The 18579-nt window shown below is 38.5% G+C and overlaps 1 protein-coding gene across 2 annotated transcripts in view; it reads left to right on the top strand.

The window, feature by feature from the left end:
- Window positions 1-18579, top strand: part of MCTP1 (multiple C2 and transmembrane domain containing 1) — a 339981-nt gene that overhangs the window by 113469 nt on the left and 207933 nt on the right. For both annotated transcript variants that reach the window (XM_018560532.1, XM_018560531.1), the window contains exon 10: window positions 15911-16013. In XM_018560532.1, the coding sequence (XP_018416034.1) occupies window positions 15911-16013 (103 nt within the window). The remainder of the gene's footprint in view (window positions 1-15910; window positions 16014-18579) is intronic.

Here is an 18579-nt window from a genome sequence, read left to right as displayed (position 1 = left end):
AAAGGAATCAGTAATAAATTGTTCTAGAGCACCAAATGTCACTGTGCCACTCTTGTGGGATACAAAATGGTCATGTGAGATGGGAAAGCAGTAAACTATGTGATAATTTACGTATGAAACAAAGAGAGATGCATCACATTGGTGCTACACTAAGCAATGTACAAAATAACCTTTAATATAATTGACATTTAACCTATACTGAATGTCAACTAATTCTTGTGGCTTAATAAACTCGTTCCTGTTATTTTGCTAATCCTTCACTATATCAACAACGATTTATTGTGTGTATCAAGGGGCTTCCCAGTGAGGCTTGACTTGCTGTTGCCTGAATTTAGCTTGTCTAAAAGCTAAAATTAATCTGCTTATATTTTATCTTCCATGGTCCCCCCCCCCCCTCCCCCTCATCAAGATGCTAATGAAGATTTTAAATAACACCTTAACATTTTTATTACATACCTTATTTTAGACCTAGTGATATAATCTGCGTGTCTCTGTGCTTTTCTGTGCAATGATCATTGCTGGCAGGAGGGGCCAGCTGGGTGCTGTGCCTAGCTTTCTGAAATATCACAACACCCTGCCCCAGTGCTCCTACCAAGAGTACCAAGATGTAGGCAGTGCGTTATCCTAAATGTCTGAATGTGTGGGTTTCAGGCTGTAGGGTGGGCATTACTAGGTAGGCTGAATTTGCATGCAGGCTGCCCAAGGTAATGCCCATATTTATTACTGAGTCTCTATGATTGAAATAACTGAAATCCAATGAATCAATGAGGCCCAAGGACATTACAGCTGGAGTGGAAAGGGCTAGATTTTGTTGGAAGACCTTATCTGACTTGCAGCCTTTATAGCAAACTGTGAGAAGGTCACAGTGTGATATGAAATCAGAGCAAGCTATTTTAGTACGGGAAAGAAACCTGTACAACTATACAAGACTGAAGGGAAGGCTGGAGTTCAGCTCCAAATCAAACTTGTCAGCAGATGGAAAATAAGAAAGTACAAGTTTGTATACATATCATTATAATTGGACATTTTATTTTATTCAAATATATAGAATTTTGAAAGACTTTATAAATTAATCTTATCTGTACTATACAGGTGAAACTCGAATAATTAGAATATCGTGCAAAGTTAATTTATTTCACTAATGCAACTTAAAAGGTGAAACTAATATATGAGATAGACTCATTAAATGCAAAGCAAGATAATTCAAGCCGTGATTTCTCATAATTGTGATGATTATGGCTTACAGCTCATGAAAACCCCAAGAACCCCAAATCCACAACCTCAAAAAAGTAGATTATTACATGCAATCAATAAAACAAGGATTGTACATAGAACAATATCGGACCTCTGAAAAGTACAAGCATGCATATGTACTCAGTACTTGGTTTGGGCCCCTTTTGCAGCACTTACTGCAATTACTTTTGCACGATATTCTAATTATTCGAGTTTCACCTGTAAATGCTATCTTTACATCATACAGGTAATGGAATCAATTTTAGTATTCTTTTAAGATATAGTTGACAGTAGAAGAAGAGACAGACGTGTCCTGACTTAGGACTATCTTCTATTTCTATATAGTCACTCCTTCCACTAATCTCGGGGGAATTACCAAAGTCAAAGCATTGAGCACTCCCTAATGCTTTTATTTTTACATAGATTTCACTAAATACAACCAAGCTGTGCTAAGTGGCACTGACTAAGCACGTGACTGCTGATAAGCCTTAATAAGTGAGGCTTGGCAAGTGTTAAGATGTGCTCTGCTATTGAAGATGCGATATGTGAGATAATGAGGTTAAGAAATAAGAGGCAAATTCACCAGAAGGGAGAAAACCTAGGTCTCAAAGTCATGGAAAATAGAGATAACTATGTTCATCTTAGGTTAGAAGTGAAGATTCTGAGAGCATTAATGATAAAGAGCACAAGAGCGCAATTAGTGAGATAGAATGGAGACATGCTGGGAGAAGATTAATTAGGATAATTTTTGTACTAAGCTTTTCAGTACAGCTAAAAAATGTGAGACCCCCTGAACCCTATTTTTTTTCTGATGGTTTATGCACCGCTTCAAGCTGAGGACCTGCTATACTTGGATCATAATGTGTTTGCATCATAAATAATATACATAATTACATGTGCAAAACTGATGGCAAAATTACTACACTTGCTAGAAACATTTAACTCCCAACGGAATTACCATGTAGCAGCATAGCTTAGTGTTTAAGTGAAGCCGATTCTTTTAGGAAAGCTGGCATTTGATGGCATTTTTTTTATACCCATCTTCTATTCAATAGTCTGTTCTCTCAAAGGCACCCTGTTTAAAATCCTTGAGCCCAACTATCGTTTGAGAAAAGCCTCAAAGGAACAGAAACTCATAGGACCTTTAAAAATGATCAGTGGATAGAATTTTCAACTTGTAAGGAATGATTGACCACCTAATTTGCCAAGGCTTAAAGGGAACTGCAGATAGTAAGCTTATGTAATAGCAAAGTTACTGCAGTCTAAAATTGAGGAGCTGTTGAAATCACACAAAAAAAGTAGAAGTTAAAACCTTTATGCCCTGACATCCTGCAAAATCATCTGTAAATACAACAAGAAAGTACATTAAGTACGGGGCTTATAAGGGGCTTTACAGGAACAAAATAATCACAATTACGTTATAATCATATCACAAATTTATTATTTAAAAAAGTAAAATAACATTATATTAAAATGACAACATATAAGCCAAACCGCTGATGCACAAATATATCCCAAATGGCGGCTCCTTGCATAAAAATCATATCTACTACCTAAGCGCAATACCTCCCTGGACCACATATACACATTCTGTACATAATTGATTCAATTAAATCTTCAACCAATATTCTCTCTGTAATTAATGACTGCATATGTCTTGTAATCATGATTTCAGTCCTTGAATTAAACATCAATGTGCAATGGGTCCAGCCTTCTACGCGTTTTGCCAAAGCTTCCGGAAGATAGGAGGTGGCCTATAATATTTACATAATAGATAAATGTACCAATAATTACATTCTAGCGGTTTAATACAAAATCTTAAAGGGAAATGGTTAAAAAAATTATAGAAAATAAATACATAAATAAGCAATAATACCATTTTATAACAGTTTGGTGGTGGATAGATACACATCCAGGGGATGTACCCCCATCATCCAAGAGATAGAATGAGGAGCGAACAAGAACAGCAGGATAAGCAGGACTTGGTAATATTCCATATATGCCTAAGTACGAAATATATACTGTATAATGCATGTTGTAACTAATTATACCTAACAAATTTATGGAGAAGTATCTCAAACCTTATACATTTACATTACCTGCAACAGTGAGTTCCTAAGTCTGCAGACTGACTATATCCAACTATATACAGGCAGTCCAGAGTTACATACATCTGACTTACATCCGACTCCTACTTACAAACGGAGGTGGGGGGGGGGCGAAAAAAATGTTCTGCCCCGGGCGCCCATAACTCTGGTTACGCCACTGAGCAGGGGTAGCTGTAATGCTACCACGCTCCTGCTGACGAGGATTACCCGCCTTTTTGGGTCTGGTTCGTAGTACTATACATACATTACAAGAAGTTGACTCTTGTTAGATTGCAGACGAGGGGGTGCCCTTCCGGGTCACTGTGAGGTTTTTACTGCTGTCTGTATCCTCATTAGAAAGATTTAATCTCACTTACGGTCCTTGAGACAACAGGATGTGAAAGGAAATCTACCCCTCGGAAGGGAGATTTACTCCTGTGAGAGTGATCATGGAAAAAAGGTGTATGGAGCTTTATCACCAATCCTTGTTTCCCCGACAACCCAAAATTTTCCAAATCCAATTGTCACGGACAGAAAGTGAGGTGAAATCTTCTGAACAGGGGCACACACACAGCAAAACAAACGTTACAGGGGGTAAACCCTTCTCTATGTTATCCAAAACAAAACAAAAACATTTTTGGCTGGAGGTACACTTGTATCTGTTACAAATGTATCTGTTCCAACTTAAATACAAATTCAACTTAAGATCAATTATATACAGTGTGTGTATATGTGTGTGTATATGTGTGTGTGTATATATATATATATATATATCAGTATATGTAAATACCTTTCTTTGTTCCATCTGTAAACATTCTGTCCACTGAACAATGTAAGAGAACTAAGGTTTTATTTTCTGGATCAGACCAAATTAGCGAAGACATGTGCAAAAGGAAGGGTAACTACATACAGTGACAGATGTTTGTTTTTACAGGAAGAGTCCTAGTCTTTGATAAATTACCCTGATTTAGATGAATATAGATACAAATAGTCATTGGTGGTGATCCTCTTTGAAAGGACCCTTTCAGATTAGGTATTAGGACGAGTGAGTTACTGCAGCCAATAAAGTTTTTGAAAGGTTAGTCATCTACTAAACTGTAAAGCAAGAAAGCCCCACAGCTTGCATCTTAAAGAGAAGTCACCAATGGCAGCTCCCATATTTCTAGCTTGATAGGTTACTTTGAAGTCAGGGGTGGGCATCCTTTGAGGAACCTCAGTTATGGGCACTCATTTAGAATCTGAAATCCAAAACATTAGTAACAACTTTTCAGTATTTAGCAAGTGTATTTTTAAAAAAAATTGCATTGTCATATTTGAGCCCACCTTGGGAAATTGACCTGACTTTTGTCTTGTTTGGATTCAGACATTGTAGTTGATGTAGTCATAGGTCTGTCTAGGATACATTACTGCAATCTATTGGTGGGATCACATAAAATGTCTTTCATTTTTTCTCTTTTTTTTTAAGGTGCTAAATTAACTAATACATTCTGCTTTAAAATTACACAGATAACTTCTACTTGCCTTATAAATCAAGAAAAAAAAATAATTTCTTAAAATATTTTGTCTTTTTTCTAAAATTCTTACTTCTCATAACCAGAAAACAGCACACTTAAGAAATTGATATTAAACCCAAATAATTATCTTTATTATTCCCTCCCTTGAAATTTAGCTTTTAAAATTAAATTTGAAGTGTCTGTAGAAGTTTTTACATAAAATAAACTTTACCTGAATAAAAAAGAATAGAGCTGTTAAGGAACGTGGGTATTGTTTCCTCATCCTGCTTTCAATGTTAGAATGACAAAAGCAAGCATCTTTTAATTGCAGCGTTGATGTCTCATTGCTTAGATGATAAGGTCAGGTAACATGCCAGATGAATAACCTGGTAATCTGCCATTGATATTTGCTATAAAAGGTCAGGTTTTTGCACAAGTTGTACGTGTTATATAGAGATTTATAAAAATTATGCAAAATGTTTCTGAATAAATATGAACTTATGGCATCTTTTACACCTAAATAATTGCATGGTAATATATTTTTATCCAAAATAATTTATTTATATAGTACCAGTGATAAAGAAATCAAGAGATACTATTCAAATGCAGAAATACAAGCATAATTGTTTTCATTATCTATAAATAAACCAAGGTATTACTTTTACCAGGAGCTCTGTTTGAGAGATTTCCTCTCATTTACTTGTATGGCGACTTGTATGGCCATCATGCACATTTTTAAATTGAAATATATGTAAACATAATTATTTATTTCAGATCACATTCCCTATTTTTGTTTTATTTTAAACTCCCTTTTTTCTACAATTTTTGTTTTGAGAAATATGGGTTTTGTAATCTGATTTATTTGGCTTTGGCTAAAACTACTGCTTAACACAGGGCTGGGCAACTTTGGCCCTCAAGCTGTTGTGGAACTACAAGTCCAATGAGACATTGGAAGACTGACAGTTACAGGCATGACTCCCAGAGGCAGGGGCATGTTGGGATTTATAGTTAAAGCACAGCTGGAGGGCTGGATTTGCCCACACCTGACTAAAGAGGTCACCGCTTACATAGCTGCCATTTTTATTATATATATTTCTAAAACACCACCTGATATTTAATGCTTAACTCTAGGTAGATATAAAAGACACGACTCTGTATTTATTAACACATCTTAATTTTTTGAATGTAAGCTATAATGTGCCTGAATTTGATTTGGTATCAGCCTCACCCTGCAACCTTCTGTACAGCTGAGCTTAGATTGGGAGCAGGAGGGTAGCACAAGAAGCCAGTCAGTTGTGCTGCAGTTCTTATGTGCTAACAAGGAACATGAACAGGCTTATAGGAGGAGAGAGCAGGGTGACAGAGTGATGAGCACATCATTGGGCTGCTTCTTTTTTCACAGGGATACCTTTCTGCAGCAGTGAGTGCATTAACAGATGAAGAATTGAGTGCATGGAAATTATCATGTATGACGCTATTCTGATAGGTTCTTTATAATGAAAATGTGGTTTATTATGGTTGACACTTTCATAAATTAGCACTTCTTTGTAATATTTGGACATGAATGGCACTGGTTTACTAGATGTTCTGTACTTTTAGTAAAACAGTGGAAAACTATTTAGTAGAGGAAAAAGAACAACAGTCATCTGGCTTCTATTGTCTGAGGCTCCAGGGGATGGGAAGTAGACATGTGCAGTTCTTTTCGGAAAGATTTGTTCGGACGGATTTTCGGTAATTCTTACATTCGGATGCATCCATATTTCCGAATAGGAAGGAACATTTCGGATGCATACATATTTCTTCCCCTAATGAAGTTTTATTATATTAAGCATCAACTTTTAAAAAAATGTTTGTTAGTGGTAGTATGTACGAATTTTCAAACATTCGTTGCAGCAAAGTGACATTAGACAAAAGAAGAAAACAAAATATTTTCTTTTTACAGTCTGCAGAAGAAAAAAAAAAAAAGCATGAGGCTCCCCCAAATTGATGCCGGATCATTTAGGTCTGGTAGGAATGTTAGGAGGGACCCCCTCCACCCAAGATATAAAAAATGTAAATAGTGCGTGGGGTTTCCTACAAATATCATACCAGGCCCTTTAGGTTTGGTAGGAATTTTAGATGGAAATCCCACCCCCAAAAATGGGGAAAACAACATGGGGTCCCCCCTAAAATTCCTACCAGACCCTTGATCTGAGCACAGGCCAAGCAGGGCAGGAAAGGGGGGGGGGAGCGATGTTACCCTGCGTCATACCAGGTCACATGCCCTCAGTATTAGGAGGGTGTACCCATGCTGATGGAGACAAGGGCATCCTCCCCACAACCCTGGGACAGTGGTTGTGGGTGAACGTCCCCTCCACTTGGTGATGGCCACGCATTACGTGATGACGTCATCGTGATGCCACGCGCATACACAATGACATCACGGCGGGGTCTCACCTGGTCTCCGCTCCGTCTGACACCCGCCCTTGGGACGCCTCTGACTCAGAAAGTTCTGAAGCCAAAGTCAGCCAGGCAACTTGTATTTTTAAAAGTGGGTCAGCCATAGAAGCCACTATGTCGCTCTGATGAAGGGTCCCTACGAGGTCCCGAAACACTTGCTTCAGCTTCGAGTTACATGTCGTGACATTCTTCAATAAACATATCTAAGAGATATTGAATTCATCTGTGTGTGTGTCGGTGACCTGTTGAGACTATTCTGTAATTCACTTGGTACAGGTCTATATTACCAGGACACACTTGCTAATATTGGTTTTAGGAATAAACTTGATACCATTAAAATACCCTAACTAGGCTGTTTTATAGCTTTAAAATCTTTATATGTCCAGATTTTAGTAGTAATGGTAAGCTTATCTATTTTTTTATTGTGGGGGCATATTTAAAAAACATTTGAGGCCGATTTATCATTCTGTTTCACCAAGTTTTTTGTTTAAAACACACTTTTATTTAAGAAGTGGTCAGGGGCGTGTTTTTTAAATTGATGCAATGCAAATTTTGAGTAGGGAATTGTATGAATAAAGCTGTGATCCTAAAGTATCTTTGATTTATTTAATTGCTCATGTTTTGCACTGCCTTTCTTTGAGACAACATTGATAAATCTCACCCTGTATGTTGATCCTAATGCAGCTGTTTGTATAATTTTTACAGTTTATACATTGATTCATTTACATTCAATGTAATCTTCATCTTTGTAGATAGATGTATTTATAGTTGGCTCACCTAGTAATACAGTCATCAATTTTAAACAACCTTAATTACTATTCACAGCTGGTTTTGTTTAAATATCCCTTTTATTCTCCATAAAGTAACATTTGTTGTTGCGAAATAGACTTATTTTAATAATTGCTGTATAGAAAAGCAAAAATTAGGTTATTTGAACAGGTTGAAGAGGGGCTCCTTTTTGCCAAACTTAACTTAACATACTAGACTAAACGTTCAATAAACATTGCACATACTTAGTTCTCTTTAAAAGGTAAGAGTTTGCTTGGAAATCATCAATACAAATTTATAAGGTATGGGAAAAACATGTGCACAATATTTAATAGCAAATGCACATGCAAGAAGATATATTTGGCAAATATTCAATGTATGAAAGTAGTAGGTAATATTAGAGGTGCACCGTAATGAAATTTTCAAACCCAAAAATAAAACCGAAAATAAAAACAAAATGTCAGGCCGAAACGGAAACCACATTTTTTTCCCCTAACCTTTTCAAATTTTTAAAAATACATTATTTTTATTTATTTATTTTTATTAATAAATTAATTATTAAAATTTTCTTTTACTTTACTGTTGGAGGCTTTGGGGAAATATTGGGGGACTAAACAGACCACTGAAATTTCCCTTTTAAAATAGAAAAAGAGAATGAGAACACAGAGTCCTTAATCTCTTTTTTTGCATCCCCTGTTATAAATGAACAGGAATCCTCTCTACTGAGTGTTCCTGTTCATTCATAACTTGTGGAGATAGTATGTTTACCACATACCCACTGAGCTTGATAAAGAAGATTAACTCGAAACGCGTCGCTCCTCCACCACCGCTCCGTGCACGTTCTTCCCCAGCCTTCTGTCACTTTATCGCATCACGTCCCATAAAAAACACTGCGATCAAGACTAGAGGTATTCTCCACTAGTCCTTCGGCACACACAGCACTTAGTTTAAATTGCTTTTTCTTTCATTCATCTTTTCACCCCTGGGACATACTGCATACGACTTGCATTGCCATAACCCCTTCGGGGCCCCCCTCACCAGGACTTTTGGCTCCTCAAGTAAGTTTCCAATTCCTTTTCTTTTAATATTTCGTTTTGTTGATCTTTTTTGTCCGTTTTACCCGTAATACACAGACACTGGTTGTGCCTACACTTTTTATACTCTCAGGATTTGCACTCTCATTTGCCTCATGTCCATGTTCACAGGTTTCTCCCCCTGTTTTTATGTTTTTAGAGCAGCAATCCCCATTGGCCGTATTCACACATATCCTACACTTCCAAGAGAGCGCTGTATCTTTTTTCCGTTTGTTGTTTACCATGACCACAATCATGAATGAACAGGAAGTGATGTAGATCAACAAAAGTAAACGTACTATGTTCTCAATTATTTAGAAACACTCAGTCGCTGATCGCTGACTGCTTGTACCTTCTCTCCATCCTGACTCGCTGTCACAGGAGGCTCAGCGAGCAATGAGGGGAGGAGAGCATAACCTCCTCTGACAGCTATCTACTCCTCCACACCGACGGCCCGACCTCCTGTGACAGCTGTCTCTACCCCCACACCACCGCTCTCCTGATCTGTCACAGGAGGCTGAGCAGTGCGGGAGGAGAGATGCTGGGCGCTCACATCGCTCTCCTCGCCCGCACCACTCTGCATCTTGTGACAGTTTCTCTCCTCCCCTCTGGGGCATAGAGCAGCCCCCCGCGGGGAGGAGATAAATCAATTTTGGCCGAAAGATGGCACTTTCAGCATTTTGCCAAAACTGCCATTTTCGCCCAATATATTTCGGCAGTGCATCCCTAGTTATTATAATACGTCAAGAAACACTGGTCTTAAAGTAAATCTGTTCTTTGCAAAAGCAGGGCAAAGCAGCAAGTTTATTTTATCTCCGGGGAATCAAAAAACCTCCCATTGCATTGAGGCTACCCCTGCACTGAAAAGGCTAACTGCTCATTAATGTCTAGGTGATTGCGTAAAGCAGTTTTACCTACCTGGCCCTTGTTGCCCCGATGGTTGGTGCTCACCTCTCTCCCCTCCGCTGCAGCTTGTGGACTATACTGATGGTGTCCTCACATATAATGGAAGTAAAGTTAAAAAAAAGTGCGGTGTGCAATATAGTGAAATGGAAAGTGTAAAATTATACAGAAATGAATGCAGAATGGCACCGGCTATAGAGGACTACAAATCTCAGCAATAGTACATTATACAGCGCAATGCAGAATACCACCAGCTATAGAGGAATACAACAAATCCCAGCAATAGCACATTATAGCTGGCGGTATTCTGCATTGCTCTGTATAATGTACTATTGCTGGGTTTTGTATTCCTCTATAGCTGGTTGTATTCTGCATTGCACTGTATAATGTACTATTGCTGAGTTTTGTAGTCCTCTATAGATAGTGGTATTCAGCATTGCACCACTGTACAATGTATTATTGCTGGGATTTGTTGTACTCCTCTATAGCTGGTGGTATTCTGCATTGCGCCGTATAATGTATTATTGCTCTGATTTGTAGTCCTCTATACAATGCAGAATACCACCAGCTATATAGGAATACAACAAATCCCAGCAATACATTATACATATAGTGTATAATGTATTGCTGGGATTTGTATGCTTCTATAGCTGATGGTACATTGTGCTGTATAATATAGCAATACATTATAGATTATCCCATGTGTGGGAAAGTGCAGGCTTACCTGAGCAGTCTTCCAGCAACTTGCTTCTGAGATTGGGCCTGTCTATCGGCGGCTGTCATCCCCCCAAACCTGCTCCTCCTAACTTCTTCTCCCTGTGTCCCTGTGCCGATTGTGAATGTGGGCAGGCGTTGAGCGTGAGGAGGGGAAGAGGTACGACGTGTGGAGCATGGATGCGGACGGGCGGGTCTGGCAGCGGCGAACGCGGGGTGGGGAGGAGGTGCGGTGCGCAGCGTGTGTGGAGCCGTGAATAGAGCCAACTAATCGGAAGCCAATTAATCGATGATTGAAATCGTAGACAGCTTCTTCAATAATCAATTATAATCGATTTAGACGATTAGTTGTTGCAGCGCTAGACAGCAGTGAAGCATGAAGAGGGTAAGTAGAGCTTGGCACATTATTTATTTAATAGAGAACAAGGGGGTGGGGGGGGCCTGAAAATAAAAAATATTGGAGTTTTACTTTAACAATATCAAACTTTAACATATTGTTGCTGATTAGCAGGTTGTGCCATTCTTAGTTGTGCCATTATTTTCGCCTCCATTTTTTAAATAATATTGTTTTATAATATTGTAAACTGTTATTCGGACTTGTATTTAAAAAATGTACTCATGGAACCTGGCTAAAGTCCCTTTATAAGCACACAACCCAAATACCGGTGGTGGTCAACTTTATATAGGGGGCTTCTAGTGTAGGAACTGAAATCATCGAAAGGCCACACATAATATTCACTGAATATAGTGCTCTAGAAAGCTCTCAGACTGCAGGCATGCAAGAGGAGATAATATGACACTCAGGAGTTGTTGGAGAGAGGCTATATGCATCAGGAGAATGAAAAAGACTGGAGACACATTACATGAGACTGGTAAAGATCACTGCTATGAAGGTCCCATTTAATATTTCTTTCATCATGAAAACATTAAAAGAGAAAAGAGACAGATACCACAGAAAAGTAGTATAGCATGTAAGAAAAAAAACAAGCCATTTAACTACTTGAATTCTGTTGAAAGACTATTTCACTAACTAGTCTGAGTAAGGGCTACAGGTCTGCCACCGGGGCCATAGACCCTTAACATTGAGCGCCTTTTTCTTTTAGTAGTTATTTGTCCAATCTGTTTAGTTGAAAAGACAAAGAGATCCAACAATTATGGGCAGTCAACTGATCTTCCAGGGTTTTTTTCAGAACCTTCTTTATCCTTATTTTTTTTACTTTAAATGGGAAACTCCTTCAACGAAGAGAAGCAAGAATTACCAGTATACACTGCCCTAATATCAGTGATAGGTGGAAATTACACATGTAAATATCCTATTAACTTTCTAGTTTGGGAGATAATAGTTGCAAGCACATTACCTGTTTTACAATCACAGTACAGACCTTTTATGCATAGCAGCAAAAGTAACCCTTTAAGTACCAAAGAGGCTTTTACAGTATCACACAGCATACCAGCTTATCACAAGGCTTGCCACAGAGCGTGAGTTAACAGTGCGCTTAATGAGTCTGGAGGCAAATGGCATTCAGTAAACAAAATAAATGAGTGTAGACTTAGCAACTACACAGATTTCCAATTTAATATTAGATTTTGCTTTATTCATGGTTGCCCCCCGCTGTCACCATTTTATAAAACTGTTTCATTTCAGCGGCTTCCCCTCCACCACAAATCAAAGGGTTCAAACCTTCTGCAAACGGAGATGTATAATCGATTGCACATCCCAACGTGCTCCGCAAATTGCATCAGTAACATATTGAACAACTGACAAAATACAATTGCAGAGTGTGCTAGATATTATCTTAATGGAGCCAAGTTGCAGATTTCAATAACTTTCATATCCCTCGCCCCTGAATGTAACGACAGCTTTCATGCCGTGTAGCTGCTAATGTCAAATTGTGTGCAGCAGGCTAGCAGTTTTCCAGGGCCATGAGGGCATGATTTAGTTCTGTGATTTGGCATTAATATGGTGGAACCACAGCAATGCACCCCTACAGATGTACAAAGCAATGCTGCACTTTATTTTTAAATTACCCATCGAGGAGTCAATAAACACAGCAGGGCAAGCTTCTTTTCTACCAATCAAACAGATGGTAAACTGCACAGAGAGGAAAAAGAAGTTGCTATTATTGTCAAAACCTAGCATTTCAAACTACCCAAAAAAGATTTAACTAAAGCTAGAGCACTTCAATCTTCCCTTTTAATAATTGATGTTTCGGCTCCAGTGGATTTGAGAGAACAGTGGTGCTTCGGAATAACCAAAAGGCCCTGGACACTTTGGCACAAAAGAGCAAATTACAGTCTTGTCCCCATCTAAAGACCCATATTGCCATTGATTGATAAAATTGGGAGCTATGCTTGAACAGTTACTAAGTAATAATGTATGTACAAGGCAATCCGGTAAAAAGGCACATATTATAGAAACTTAGAGGAAATGACATTCTCTAATAAAACTGATTTCAACAAATCACACAAAATCAATGTAGCACCTGCGGTGCAAAATAGTGCTGCTACTTATTTCCAGCAAATGCAATTGTATTACTACATCCTTTCACATTATAGAGATATTAGAGAGGAAAAATGTTTATAATATGCATCCTTTATAGCTCCTCTTGTTGAGTAAAATAGGAGTACTCTTAGAGAAATAATTCACTCAGTGGGACTAGTTTCTGAAAACGAAATCAAAGGAAATTTGGTTGCAAGAAGTTAGATATTTTTTTTCTTGCACTAAAAACAACAAGATCTATGCTTTTACCTCCATTTTTTCAAAATGGAACATTAATTTACTATGTTTAGATTCTTAGTTTTGTGATTAATTTTTCCTGTATATGTTTAGAGCAGCATTTCTCAACCTTTTTTTCAGTCATGACACCCATTTAAAAGAATGCAAAATCTTGAGGCACCCTAGTAAATGTAAAAAAACAATGTGTTGCCCCTCCATAATCCATACCAGACCCTCATCTGAGATAGTGGATCTGATATTAATTTTAAGGGGTACCTCATGCAAAAAGCACACACACACAAAATGGGGAATCCCCGATCACATTAGTCCCCACCTTCATATTAAGACCCTTGACATAAGAGCCATTTTTTACATCAGGAGTACCCTCCCCCCCCTCACAGTAGGATCAGGATCCCCCTCTTCACATGACCCTGTGTGAAAATGTTGAGGCACCCCTGAGGGGGCCACTGCGGTAGACAAAGGCTGGTTTACAACACCATTGCTAGGATTAGGTTCACATTCGATACAGTTCCTTGAAGAGGGCAATAGTGAGTAATTGACTCAGCTTGTTGCTCCTCACTTGCACCTCTCTTTTATGTATTGTGCACTAAGGCATGTTTTTTGGGGGGTTTTTTAATTCACATAACTGATCATCCAGCAAAACTATGTACATTTGTTCTGTGCGAAATAACTAACATTCAGATATTAGTTTTACTGATTTTTTGCACTATTTATATTAGGGATGCACAGATACTTTTTGAGTACCAGTGCAGATACTTGGCATTTTCATGAGAACTACCAGGGTTGCATCGGTTGCAGCTGGGACCTGGCTCTGGCACTCCACCACTGTCCTAAAATCATTAGTCTGTATTATTTTAGAAAAACTGTCACATGACAATAAACAAAAATGTATCAGTACTCGTACTTGTAAGTACTCGGCAAGTACCAGTACTCGTACTCCACCACGCTGCCAGATTGACAGTTGGCTCTGCCTCTCTACAACCAAAGCCAGTTGTGCCCACCTCCTCTCCTGTCTGTCCCTCCAGTGAGCACTGGAGGAATAGAGAGAAGGGGGGGGGATCCCCACAAAGAGCGGTATCTGGTAGTCTTTGCTTTCCACATGCAGAAGATCATGAGCTTGGCGATCAACGGGTGGTGATCGCTCAGTTCTCGATCTATAGAGCCAGCGTGTGACAGCTGCAGTGGCCATAGTGAAGATCAGAGTCAGCGCTCACCAGGTGGTTAGTATTAATCATATTTTCTTGCAGTGAGCTGCTTTTTTATTTATTTTTTTGGTGACAACAGTGACTTGTCAATTTTACTACTTGGTAGCACTTTGGTATAGCTGTTCATTTTAGTTGCGCATTTATCTCAGTTAATTACCTTGTTTGTCTTGACATCGCTTGAACTCTGCCTGCCCTGACCTCTGCTGCCTTTCTTGATTATACGTTTCCTCTGAGTTCTGATTTTGACTCTTGGCTATGATCACCACTCTAAACACCTTGTGGCAATACTCCTTGACTATTCTTCGATCTTATCCTCTGCCAGTAGCTCCACCTGGCTGCATATAAGCAATACACCCCATTCATTCTTGTGCAGTCCAATAAGCTGCACATCATACCACAATGGACCAGAAAATACATCTGCACAATTTGTAAAGATGCAGCATACCACAACGCAGAGTAGTGGGTTGTTGTGTGTTGTGGTGCACTGCAACTCAGGTGCATTGGAGGTCTATTGCTTTAGTGCATTGGGGTGCTATTTGAAATGAAAATGAAATGCAAAGCGGTACTTGCGTTGTGGCAACATGCATTACTGCAATGCATACGTGAAGTCATCAAAAATAGTTATAGGTAGGAATGAGCTCAGGTTTGAACCAATCCCAGTCCGAACCTGAGCTCATCTGAACCCAGAAGCTAAATGAGGTCACTCACCCAATCAGCTGTGGGCTGGGAGTTCCCTACTCTGCAGCTGCACATAAACAAAGAGTCAGAATGGTTGTGTTGGCATCATTGACCTTATATGGACACAGGGTCATATTAGGTCAATGTATTTGACCAAATAAAGTCATGTGGCCATATAAATGTTCAGAGGAGCTCATCCTTAGTTATAGGCTTCCACCAATGGGGTCATTCCAGCCACCATTACAGGCCATGGCGACATCCTGTGTCTATTCTGTTGGATGTCCTCTGCCATCCTCACTTCTCTGCTTGGATCTAAAGATCATTACAGTTACTTTGTAAGATATCCAATGATTAGTCCGATCTATTGAAGTTTTTTTTTATATTTTTAGAATTCATTATGTTCTCATTTTGTATACCTATGTGTGTTTGCGATAATTACCACAATTTTGTATTTTTAACAAGCACAGTTTACTAACAAAGCCTTGAAGCCGTGATTTCAGTGCTATTTTTAGTTGTAGTGGATTGGTCATGCCAATTAACTCACCAATTGCTTTTCTCTCTTTTCTCTTGCTCTCTGCAGGTAAAAGTGACCCATTTTGTGTAGTTGAGTTGAACAATGACAGACTGATGACTCACACTGTGTACAAGAAGCTTAACCCCGAGTGGAAAAAAGTGTTCACATTGTAAGTCATGAACAAATAAGACATTCATTTATATAAATTACAATATATTTAAAATGACTCTCATATAAGTCAACATTGGCCATAGGGAGTTTTGTAGATTTAATGTAAGGTGAAGCCTGGTAAGGCCACCAAAGAGAACATATGTCAAGGGAAATGGTGGGAAGCAACTAAATGCAGTCAGTTAAAAATGATGATCTTTTTAATAACCAAAAAGCTAATAAAAGACAAGGGGTCAGTGGTGAACAACTAAAAACAAAGATCATGAACTCATAGCAACCAACTAATATTGACTGTAACCACACCAACACATTACGCAGACACTGTCACTTTGCTCTGAATGGGAAAAGTAACAGTGCCTCTTAAAAGTTTCAATTTAAGGCTCCTGTATGACAGTCTAAACAAGCACTAAATATAGTTACTATGCATAACACTAGCCTCACACAGTAAACAAAATATACCTTTACCTGCCCTGACTGAACCAAATCCTCCTTCTATCGTGTCTCATGCATTTTCCATCCCAGACACAGCAGCTCACAGCTGAGAGGGTTTCAGCAAGAGAGGCAGTGCTGCCATACCAGAAAACAGTGGCAGGACTAGATGTGGCTAGGTGGTGATTGACAAGCTACAGGGTTCTGCATCAGCCGGGACAATGCTGATAGCCATGCCCCCAGCAGCATTTCTCATCCCACTGTAGTGCAAGCAGATAAAGCCTACAATGTAGTGGCAACTCTGCTCTGAATTCAGGAATCTGCATTAGGTGCACTTCACTGGCAGGCTCAAAAGGTATTCGTTGGACTTTGCAGGGGGACTGTGAGAAATCTGAAGCCGCAGATGCAAATGATAATTAAGTGCTGCAGCACATAGTTTTTTAATGGGATGCCATAGTTGTGAGGCAGTAGCAATAAACACAGAAGCAGAAAGTATGACATACTTTCCTTGATTAAAGAAAGTGCTATTTTGGGAACAGCAGATGGTCATGTGAACAAAGCTCAAGCATTTGTAATGTAAAGATCACAGTTGAGATTGGCTGATGCTGCCCTTCTGTATACAGTGGTACCTCGGTTCACGAACTTAATTCGTTCCACGATTCTGGTCGTGAACCGAATCAAACTGTGATCAGACCCCGATCCCGACTAGAGGAAACCACGACCAGTGTCAGAGCAGGGATGATGACTGCGGTTGTGTTTGTCACCCGAGTTCGTGAACGGAAGCAACATTTTGCTGAACTACCTGTTCGCAAACTGAAGTGTTCGTGAACCGAGGTACCACTGTATATTGTGTACCCAAATGGCTAGACATTCAGGTCAAACTGAAGTGGGATCCTGAAGAAGGGTTTTTAAAAGGCAATATAAGTATTCTGTGGCTTCAACTACTATTTATGTATTATGCAAGCTGGTAGAACTAAACATAGATGTTTTTTTTTAATATACAGGTAATACGTTATAGTATCTGCCAACAGTAAATATTACAAAAAAATTGTTTAGGCTACTTTTTTTTTTTTAAGATAACACTGATGCATAATGCATATTGAATTACTGATATAATTATCTTTGTTTTACATATTCTACCCCAATGTTTTTGTCTTTGTTAAAATAATTTTGCAGTATATCCCACAATGGCTTTAAATGATACTATACAATGACAATGTAGATGCATTATATTTTTGAAAATAAACCAACAGTCTTTTCTCTTATGACATTCAAGAACCTCCAGTATAAAAGGATACAGTACATCTTATATCTACAGTATACCATGAACTGTGCCTTGTTATATGCTCTAATTACCTGTAAAATGAACTGCAAAGGTACAGTATATCATGTACTGCAGTGTTAGCTATATAGTACAAAATATATATATTTTTTTTGATTGGATACCTTTAAATGGTATTAGGACATGCAGAAAGCTGTGTAAATTTTAACTACACAGCCCTTAGCCACTAAGAGATCTTCCCTGACAAGAATAATAGAAAGATGAACGAAAATGCTGCATTAATATGTATGACAATAAACATGAAAGCACAAGTTATATATACTAGTGAATCATTCAACATTTTGCTTTGTATATGATTATCACTGAATATTGCAATGAACCTCAGAGATTAATAAGTGTAAATGTGAACACAAATAAGATGATCTGTGTATGCATGTGAATATTTATAGAGTATGAATTCAATATTCATCCTGTGTATAAACATACACATAAATATGTGACCTTCAGGGGAGGGGTATGCCATTCCTTCAGGATCCAAAGTTTATGTAAAGCCAGTTTTGGATAGAGAAGGGAAAGGTTAAATCTGTCAGTTTTTTTGCTGTTTGTGTCCATCGGGGAGATTTACATTTCATTACTGTCCTGTAGATGCACAGGAAGTAAGAAGAAATCTCTACAGTATAAGGTGAATTCTACTCAGACATTTGTCACTGAAACAGATGTTGCCATTGTAAGATTTACACTTGCCTCTTGTTCTAGTGACAGATGTAACATTTTGAATTTCCCATCACTTTCTTTCTGGGTGACAAATAGAGAGGGTGAATATATACTTAGTGGGGAACCAGACAGATATATATAT

The sequence above is a fragment of the Nanorana parkeri genome, unplaced genomic scaffold (genome assembly GCF_000935625.1).
Source record: "Nanorana parkeri isolate BGI_ZX_2015 unplaced genomic scaffold, ASM93562v1 scaffold462, whole genome shotgun sequence".
Taxonomy (NCBI): Eukaryota; Metazoa; Chordata; class Amphibia; order Anura; family Dicroglossidae; genus Nanorana; species Nanorana parkeri.
Note: the sequence above shows the minus strand (reverse complement) of the source record. Positions and strands in the feature narration are given on the sequence as shown.